This window comes from Drosophila grimshawi, unplaced genomic scaffold (assembly GCF_018153295.1).
Source record: "Drosophila grimshawi isolate 15287-2541.00 unplaced genomic scaffold, ASM1815329v1 contig_1377, whole genome shotgun sequence".
NCBI lineage: Eukaryota > Metazoa > Arthropoda > Insecta > Diptera > Drosophilidae > Drosophila > Drosophila grimshawi.
Window position 1 is genome coordinate 7,501,182 of NW_025062900.1, and position 10,488 is coordinate 7,511,669.

Genomic DNA, 10,488 nt, shown 5'->3' on the forward strand with positions numbered 1-10,488 from the left:
CTGGGCCAAGGAACGAAACCGCAAAATTCGTCACCTTACAATGTAGAAGGTATCCTTCGCTTAAGTCTAACAAAGTAATTTCTAGAATTTAGATCAACTTGTTTATTTTTTTGGAGTTTGTAAAGGTTTTACTACCAAAAACTAATTGATTGCTATACAGTTTTTTTTCGGTTTTATTTAAATCAATTTGTATGTATACCAATAATAAAAACGGAGGATAACACAACTTGAAACTTAATTTAACATGGATGTTATACGATTATTTAGGGTAGATGAATATAATGCTAAAACAGTGTGCTTAAAATATGTCTTACAATAAATATTGTAAGCTTCATTCGCTTGACTACTCTTGATCTTTAAGATCGGCTAGTTGGAACAGACAGACGAATATATTTTTTATTTTTTATTTTTTGCGGAAACGGTTATATCACTATGATGCCCCTTAACGGATGCAAGGCAAAAAGCAGATACATTTTTAATTTTTGTATAAATTTGGCTAAGTATATGCTTATTTGAAGTATGACAATAATCTGTTTAAAAAATATTTGACTATTGCCGAGATAATATCGAATTCACAGTTATCAGAAGGCAATTAATTGTTTCGTTTTATGGATTGCGATTTCGTTCCCAATTACTCCCAAATAATAAATAAGCCCAGCTTTCTCTGTTTGTGGGGGCCTTAAATAAATTTTACTATTAACACTAGAAGAATTTCGCTTTACAAAAAATGAATGGCAACAATAGCAATTGCATGCAGCTTGAATAGAAATGGAAGCCTTAATGTTAATAGCTGATCTTCTTGCGCAGCTTAAGATGCTGCTGCTGCTGCTGTTGGTCGCGATCTGTGGTCAAGCGACTGACGCCACGTGAAGGATGCCCCGATGACTGTTGCCAGGGCAGTGTGGGCGGTGCCGTCGGTGTTGGTATACCAGAATTGGAGGCGGACGTGGACGCTGATGAACCAGATTGGTCGGCAAAGATTCGACGCGATAACCTAAAGCTGCCGCCACCGATGCTGGTTGTTGGGGTGCCACTGTTGCTATTATATTTACTGCTATTGCCGCTGTTATTGCTGTTGTGGTTGATGTTCGTTTTGTTTATGGTCGAGGAAGAGTAGTTTGCTGCGGAGACTGCGGCTGCTGCTGCTGCAGCTGCCGCTGCGGCCGCAACAACGCTCGTCTTGCGCAGCAACTTTGTGTTGTACTCATCGCATTTGTCCTTCTCAATGCGTGTGGAGCTTAGCGAACGCTTGTTCCGCTTGCTGATTCCCAGGCTAAAGTTATTATGCTCACTGCTGAACTCCGGCTGCTGTTCATCGCTGGCACGTCCATTGCCCAGGCTAAGTCGGCTTGTGTCTAGGGGAGGTGTAGAAGAATGCGTATTACTCAAATTGCAGTTGTGATTGTTGTTGTTGTTGTTGATGTTGTTGTGGTTCAAGTTGGGTATCTTTGACTTGGTTGCGGTTGCTGTTGCTGTTGTTGTGCTTAAGCTAGAGCTGGAGCTGACAGCTGGCAGCGGATTAGAGTTGAGATCAAGCGTGGCAGATGAAGAACGCGTTGCAATGCCGTAGCAAAGAGCACTTGCACCGCCCAAAGCATTGACCAGCGAAGATGACGACCCATTCGCCGGTATGGCGGATACATCACGATAATAACGAGCCGTCGCCAACGTGCAGGATTGAGCTGCTGCTACTGCTGCAGCTGTTGCCGACACCGACGCCGAAGCCATCTGTTCTCCAGCGCCTGGCCTCGGATAACGTATACGTGAGCGACCCCTTAGCGTCATGTGATGATGTGAGCTGCGCGAGACGCTGCTCCGCACAGGCGGTATAGTTGCCGAGCTGCCGGCACCGCCGATGCCACCAACATTAACGGGTATTTTACTTTCATTGATCGTTGCATACGGTTTCAATTGCTTATCGAGCACAGCGGCTAGACCGGAAGTGTGTGTCTGTTCATGTTGTTGTTGTTGTTGCTGTTGCTGTTGCTCCGCTTTGCGCAGATGCTTCAATTCCATTCTGTCATTTTGGGGGGTTGGAGGAGCGAAATATGTGTGCCCACAGCCAAGCAGCCAACCAAGAGACGGAAGAGAGATAGATTTTTAAGATGTGGAACAGTGGCTGAGGAGGAGACCAACACACAAGCCGACAAACCAAAGGAAAATACAAATGCATACAAAAGCGCAACATATAAGATCAACAACAACTCAAAATTGGCCAAACAGTTTTAGAACAAAACAAAACAAAAAAAGAAAATGGCAAACTCAAAATTTTGATTTGGTTTGTGTTTTTTGTTGTTTTTTTTTATTAATTTGTAATTTTGCATGCACAAATAAATTGTAAGACTAATTAATGGAAAATGTAAGTACATACTCAAGATACAATAAAAATCGAAGAGAAAAAAAATAACTCCTAAAATTAGTTTTTTTATCGTTATCGTCATCGTTGTCGATAACTTTTACGTTAAGCTTTTCGTGCCACGGTTGCCACCTTTGGTACAAGTGTACCAAAATTGGTACATTATTCTTGGTACATTCTTGGATACACTGCGTATCTTTTCAAAAGATAAGATTATTGGTTTATTTTATTGGAGTAATCGTAATCGTTGTAAATCTATTTACCAATCAATTTTCAGGTTCTAGAAGATACACATATTTTTTAACGTTATTATTACGATAAATAAAATAGTTTCTCAAGATTAATTAAATGCCTTTAAAACGGAATTAAAGTACTTTTCAATTTTTTGTATTAAATACTTTAAATTTTGTATGTTTTACAAGTCAAATTAATAATTTTTTTCTAGTGGCAATCGTGGCTCCAATGCATTTGTTAAAGTTGTGCAAATACGGTTAGGAGGAAGAAAATTAAAAGTACGATTTAACAATTATTATATATAAAACCTGTATACTTATAATACATACACAACTGGCCGAAGGTGCAAAGCGGGGGAAGACACCAAAAAAAAAAAAAGTGATGAGGGGGAGTACAAAATGCGAAAACACTAAACGAGAACAATAAAAAAACAGCTGCCGCAAAATTCGAACTCAAACTCAACTCATTTTCAATACTAATTGGTGTGTGTAGAGGTGTGTGTGTGTGTGTGTGCTGCGCTGCTGGAATGTAGGGATGGGGTGTGGTGGGGGGTCTTGGACGGCACTTACCTTTTGCTGTAGATAGCCAGACTGCGAGTGCGACTGGCCACATTGGTCTGCATATTGTTGTTGTTGTTGTTAGTGCTATTATTGTTACTGTTATGCAAAGAGTTGTTTAGATAGTTGTTGTTGTTAAGGTTATGTGATGTTGCCGTTGACGTTGCTGTTGTTGTTGCTGTCGTCGCCGTCGTTGCCACTGTTGCAGTTGTACTGGCGCCCAGACAGCTGCCACTCTTAAGCCGCAATGACGCCACCTCATTATTATTGCGAAATGGCTGAGAACGGGCGCGCGTATGTCGCAGATTTTCATCGGCATCGCTGCTGACACAAAAAATATTACAGGGTATTACAGTATAGAAATGTTGTCTTTTGTATCTTTTACGCCCTCGCCACCCACCTGTTGCTGTTCACCGAACGTGAGTGATGTCGCCGCAACGCCTTGATCTGATTGAGTTTATCGCCCTGCGTCTGCATCTGCTTCTTCTCCAGCGCCGTTTGGGTCATGCGCACCGAGGAGGCGATCGTGTGTCGCGCTGCCTCAAACACATTGGCGCTGGGCTTGCGCAGTTTCTTCTCCGTGCAGCTGCCGCTCGGATCGAGACTGCTGCTGCCACCGGCCAGAGCGCTGCTGTGTCCGGCATTGCGTGCACCGCTTGGGTTCACCAGACGACGCAATGAATTGGCAATTACCGTTGGCTTGTTGGCGTTCGATGGCGATTTGCGGCGACGCGTCGAGATGGTGTAGGTGGAGGCGGAGGAGGACAACGGCTGTTCTGCCGCAGCACTGGCCGTGTCGGTATCATTGTCGCTAACATTGCAATTGGTATCGTCTGTGGACTGATAGTGCAGTTCGAGCTTCAGCAGGTCCATCTGCGGTTCGGACAGATCCTCATCGGTTGCCGCATCCAATGTATCCTGATCATTTAAATGCATTGTGTCCACACGCTGTGAAATGCCCTTGACACGCGTCAGCAGCAGATCGACATGATCGAAGGGATCCACGGTCGTTGTCGTCTGCTGCAGCTGCTGCTGGAGCAGATCGCTCTCGGCCAGTTTGCTCTTCAGCTCGATGCTGTAGATGCCGTACTTGTGCTTCAGTATCGGCAATCCGCTGCGACGACGCATCCGTTCACCCTCGGACCACAGCCAACTCTGCTTGCTGCAAGGCGATAAAAATCACAGATTAATCAAAATTACAAACAAAGTTGCCACTACTTACTCCTCCATCCACTGCTGTTGATGTCCAATCACCGAGCCGGGCCGACACAATCGCAGCCAGGCAATTGCCTCCAGGGCACTAAAGCCGTAATGTTTCATCATGTAGGCACCGATGAGGCTGCCCGTGCGTCCCAATCCCGCCTTGCAATGCACCGCAATCGCGCCCTTTGTCGTCTCACAGATGGAGAGAAACTTTTTAAGTATGGCATCGCTGGGCGTGCTGCCATCGATGAAGAAGAGGTCCTTGTGATCGAAGCCGGCATTCTCAAAAGACGAGGCATGATAGACTTTGGCATTCAGGCGAATCACCGTCGTCACATTGTTGTCCCGAAAATAGCTAAAGTAACGTTCTGGCGCATGGCACGGATAGCCGTTTGGCAATGTTTTCGACTTCTGATGTGGTCCACAGAATGCTATAAACTTTTGCGGCACTATCCAATTGAAATCACCGTTCTCCACACGCTCAAAGTGCTCATACTCCTCGGCATCAAAGTCATTGAAGTTGAGGTAGCCCGCCTGCAGGCCCTTGTGTACGGCTTGGAGGCAGTCGAGCAGCGAAATCTTGAAATTGCTGGGCCCATAGCTGGCATCACAGAAACGCGTATACGCCGGAATATCGCCAGCGACAAGTGGTCTGTAGGCCTCCTCCGGTGTTTTATTTAAATAAATTATCTACAAAAATCAAGTGGGTCCGTTAAAAATGTCTGTTAAAGAGTTATTGATCTGTAAATAAGTATGTTCTCTAGATTATTAGGTGGTTTATAATAACCTCTGGAAAGTCTCTTATCTTTCAAATTTCAACTCAACTTTCTCTATTTTTATCGATATACGATATTGCTAATAGACTTATTCCTGGCAAATATATTATATAATATACATTTTCTTAATAATCGTTTAATTTCCAATTGAATCTAATCTGCTGGTTGGTCTGCTCACATTTTCTGTGACACATCTTCAAGTAACTCAGCCCTACAACAAAACAAATAGTTTTACAGCCAATATATTATTCGTTGGGTTGCCTTAAATGAACTTTGTCAAACACAAGGGAATAAATCAATAAATGTGTATTAATCATTTCACTTTAAAAGTGTAAGGCAATACAAGTGTAATTTTATGTTCTTTAGCTCGCTGCAATGCCTCGTTTTTTTCTTTCTGTTAAAAGGCAGTTTAAATTCGCGTTACAATTGCAACAATTTGTTTTTTTCCGGAACTACACACAATATTTGAAATCCAATTTCCGTCTTGGGAGGCGCTACAGATATCAGCGAAGGAAAAGTTACACTTACTGCATACGAACCAATCAGGTAGGCCGCATTGAGACGCTTGGCCGGATTCATGGAGGTGTAGTGCACGATTTTCTTGTTTGCGTGACTCTTGGCACTCAGTTTGGTGTTGAGCTTCATGCAGTAGCGATACAGTATACATAAATTGAGTGGCCCAAAATCGTTGTAAAAGTTCTCATAGACAAACTCATCATCGATGTTGAAATAGTGGGTGTTGACCGTATTCTTTGGCTTGATGTTCTTCTTGAAGACCACAAAGTATAAGCGATCTGAAATCGAATGAAATGGGTTCAATTGCAGTTCATTGTCAGCGTCTCAATTCAAATATTACCTTCTTGCACCTCAGTGGCACAGACCAGCAGTTCCGAGTTGTCATCGTCCAGCATCATGTTTCACAGTTTGCGCAACTGCAACGAACACAGAACACAAACGAAATGATGTTGAACTACGTATATATAATGTAAACTTTCCAGATCTTCAGTTATCTTGAACAAACAAGATATGAGTACAGTAAGAGCTCCATTTGTGGCCAATGATCACAGCTTAGGTCTGCCCACTCATAGTTCTCGACATTGCTTCCGCTTGCTTCCATAATAAATAACAATTTTATTATTTATTTATTTTTTATTTTTTTTTTGCTTGTTGCTTTTTTTCATCTGTGGCTAATGAAATCGCCCACCCAACTGACTTTGCCTTAATTGGTCAAAGTAAATGCTGTTTTCCGCGAAAGGTTTCTCAGTATAATTTATGCATATATAAATATATAGATAGTCATAAACTATAGGTACAAAAAAGAAAAGAAAAGAAAATATGCTTTGTTTTGTTCAATCTATGCGATTTGGCCTCCTTAGCAGCCAAGAGGACAATGCCGCATTTTCCTTATTTGCCCCACTTTTCCATATATGTGTGCATATGTGTGTGTGTGTGTGTAGCATATGGATATATTTATTGATACACGTATGCATATAAGTCAGACAGTATACACAAGTCAGGCAGTTATTTGCTGACATCCGCAGCCTAATAAACAAGCCGAGGGTCCATAAAAGCCACACATTTTATGTAGCATCGACTATGGAATACACTTTTATCGGAACCAAAGACTATTTTAAATGAGATTCCATTTAAAATCTAAGCCCGATCAAGTTGATCAAGACAGACAGATTACAAACAATTTTTGTCTAATTTAAGATCCCATTACAAGTGGAAACTTTAAATACTTAATTTGGAGGTTTGATATAAAATAAGATTACATTTTGTATGTACCAAAAAATCAAATTTAAGAAAATCATTTAAGAGTTCTTAAATTAAAGCGAAATTTGTAAAAGAAAACAAAAAACAAAAAAGCAGTTTAATTTCTCGTTGATTAATTAGGTTTTAAGAAGACATGCCCTACAATTTAAGCCATGTGGACATATAAATCTAGCTGATCCACTTAATATTTTTAATCTACTTGCATATGTACTATAAATATGTATTATATATATAAACCCAGAAAATTAATTGCTATCCACAGGTCGGCAAGTTATTTGCATTCAGATACTAGCAAATAAGTAAAAAAAAAAAGAAGGAAATTGCGAGATGGGTTGAGCGAAAGTTCTTGACACACAGAACTCGGGTAACAAGTTAAGCACTTTTCGAGCCCTCAAACAAGGCTCTTGGGTATCGGATTTTGTGAGCGCCCAAAGTTTATAATGTTGGCCTGCCATGTCAGGGAATGTGTGTCGTTTGCACACACACACACACACAATCACGCACATATGTGTTGTTTAATATATGCATATGAATGTGTTGTACAACACAACACTTTTATAATATTCGATTTTATGTAAATTTTTAACCTTTCGCTTTGGCCAGCCCAAAGAGCAGCAATTGGCGTGCCGTTAGAGAATTTTCGTTAAGGGACCAACATTTCCTTTTCCGGATCTTAAAGTTTAAAAGTCAAGAAGTAAGTTACTCGTATTACGTATAAAGCAGGCCCAAGGAACAAAGAGACTACAGAAAAACGCTAAAGATAGATTGCAATCAAAGTGAGTTCAGACACAGACACAGGTGTGGAAATACATACATTCATACACAGTCGTGCATCCGACACGTACGTACCATAAAAAATACAAGAGAAAATCAACTAGAGTGGCATGCAACTTATAAGGAGTACAATGCATGGTTTATCTGATGGACGCAATTTGAGAACTTACTAAAATTAGACTCTACAAATAGTCATGGGATCATGATGGCAAATTCCAGCAACATGTTATTTTTTTATTCACATCATTCAATTCAACCAAAGAAAAATCTATTTGATAGTTAGTTAGCTTAAATCTTAATTATTTAGGCAATAAAGATTTGATGCAAGTTAAAAAAAAGAGTATTCAGACTGGTCAGCAATATTGGTAGCAACTGCTATTTGGCAACTGCAAAAACGTAAGCTCATAAATAACACAGGGGCTAGTCAGTGCCTAATGGACTCTGCAAATATTGGCGAAATGATTTTACGGCAATAATAAATGGGATTTTAATATGTTAACAATTCAAATGCCGTAGAAATTCAACTTGTCAAGCGAGCACTATAATGCCACCTATATACATGTGTATGTGTGTATGTATGTATGTGCGTGTGTGTGTATTTACAACTGTAACCTGCTTTGGTCAGCAATAATTTCCCATCTCATCGCAATGTGCTCATCAGTTAATGAAAATGCTCTAACGGAAATTACAACCTTTCACAACTGTTTCAAGTAGTTCACAATAGCGCACTTTGCCATGAACTGCCAACGCGCCAAAACAAACACATATACTACACACATATACACACACACACAACACCTATAAAAATGTTTGAGCATTCCACGTGACGACAACAAAACATATCAGCAAAAACAATCGCTCACACACATACACACACACACACATGTACCGCTTATCGGTGCAGCGAGTAAACATTAAAAAGGGGGAGGCAAAAAAAAAAAAACAAAGCGAGTGTCCAATTGCATTGGTTTTGGATTTTTAGTTACAACTGAGCTGAGAACAATACAGAAATTAAAACTAGTTTTTTTTTTTAAATATAGCACTGCCAAATGACGTCACCAACTCACAACAATAGCTAAGAACAACAACAAAGTTAAGAGCCCCCCTCTTGTCTCTTTTGTCTAAACGTAAAATGAATGTTGATGTTCGTTGGGCTGCTATTGAAAAGCTTGCTTGTTTTATTTTTTTGAAACGGCCGCAGCAGAGATTTTGCCGCGCTCAAAACAGAAAGCAATTCACAACTACAGCCATATAACAGCAACAGCTCCACCAACTGCTCCACTCTTACCCTCTCCACCTCCACAAACACCGTACTGCGCATGCCGTATGCTGCTCTCTATCTCTCTCTCCGTGCTCTTTCTGTGGCGCGCTTAAAAGCTGATGCCTGTTGTTGTCTCTCAAGTGTTGCCAAATTGGGCAAAGCTGAAAAAACGCTAAACATGAAGTTCAAGAAAAGCTACCTTTATCGTTAAATTTATTGCTTATTAAACAATAAAAATTGGACAAAAGAAGTCGTTTTAATAAAAAAAAAGACTTAAATTCGTACACTTGGCTATTTTCAAACTTGATGCATAATAAAACTCAACTCAAAAAAGTAACATTTGACGTGAAAAAAGCTGAATAGGCAACACTAGCTCTCTCCTTCATTTACACTTGTTCGTGTATGAGTGTGACTGTGTGTTGGTGTTTTATTAATAAAAGCAACCAACGCATTTTTCTTCATATCCACACAACCAAATGAAACTGAAACGCCAAATGTCGAAGAAGACGTAGCTTTTTTTTTGGTGTACTGCGTAATCAATTTTTGGGGCATACTCGTTTGCTGGACTATATATCTGTGGTATATTATTAGCTGGGTGGTCGGAGGGAGGAGAGATTGAGGCAAGTACGTACACTTTGCTTGGGACTCACCTAAATAGTTTTGGGTGTTTGTAGTTGGAAATGCACAACAACAGGATAGGTCAACAGCAGCCGTACACACACCATGGAACTAGAAATTTAGATGTGACACAAAATTGATTCTGCATAGCACAGTATCACTTAATTGGATTTTGTTTGTTGTATTTTTTTTTTTGTATTTATTTGTTTTTTTCGTATCTTTTTTGAGTGTGTTTACAAATAATTTTGTTGACTATTGTGGCACATGTAATTTGTATAGGTGTTCACTGCCGCCCAGCTAACAACATTTTCGGTGAGAGTTTCTTTTTTCTGTTTTCAAAAATCGTAACGATCTCATTAATGTTGACAAACACTCGATTTTGCGTGCGATCGACTGCTCGGCAAGAGCTCCAATGGTGAACTGTCAACTCGTTGCGGCGTTGGCGCTTTTTCCATTGCATTTTGTGCTCTCCTTCGTTTTGTGTGTTGTGTGAGCGCTGCGTATGCCCCTGCGCCCACAAGCGCCAACTTGGCGCTATCAAAGTTACCAATACTAAGATAACCGTTTTCTATGCTCTGCGCCCTAACTCTCTCTCGCTCTCTCTGCCTATCTCTCTCTCTTTCTTTCACTCTCTCTCTCTCTCTCTCTCTCTCTCTCTCTGTTTCCAACAGAGTCGCAAAAATACTTAAAATCGTTTTGCCAGCACACTTTTTAAGGCGTTGCCATTCATTTGACTATTGAGCCTTTATTTTGCTGTCGCAGTATCAGTTAAAATTTGAATTTGGAATAACTTTGCTAAATAAGTATGTAAGAAAAAACTCAATGTGTGCCTTATGTGTAACAATCTTAGCTAAATTTGATGTTTGAAGCAAAATTTCAAAACATAACAATTACATTGTGTATCTGGCAGATGATGCGCTCTCACTCGCACTC

General features: G+C 40.4%; 1 protein-coding gene across 2 annotated transcripts; it reads right to left on the reverse strand.

The window, feature by feature from the left end:
- Positions 1 to 136: 136 nt before the first annotated feature.
- LOC6562897 (dual specificity protein phosphatase CDC14A) lies at positions 137 to 9,972 on the reverse strand. 2 transcript variants are annotated; one of them, XM_001988800.3, is made up of 7 exons: positions 9,588 to 9,942; positions 5,983 to 6,058; positions 5,655 to 5,920; positions 4,370 to 5,040; positions 3,548 to 4,309; positions 3,160 to 3,468; positions 137 to 2,017 (listed from the first exon to the last, which is right to left on the reverse strand). In XM_001988800.3, the coding sequence occupies exons 2-7, from the start codon at positions 6,038 to 6,040 to the stop codon at positions 784 to 786; spliced, it is 3,300 nt and encodes a 1,099-aa protein (XP_001988836.1). In that variant the 5' UTR covers positions 6,041 to 6,058; positions 9,588 to 9,942; the 3' UTR covers positions 137 to 783. The 2 variants fall into 2 exon arrangements, with proteins under 2 accessions (XP_001988836.1, XP_032592429.1); XM_032736538.2 differs by having other exon boundaries at positions 146 to 1,355; positions 9,588 to 9,972.
- Positions 9,973 to 10,488: the final 516 nt, after the last annotated feature.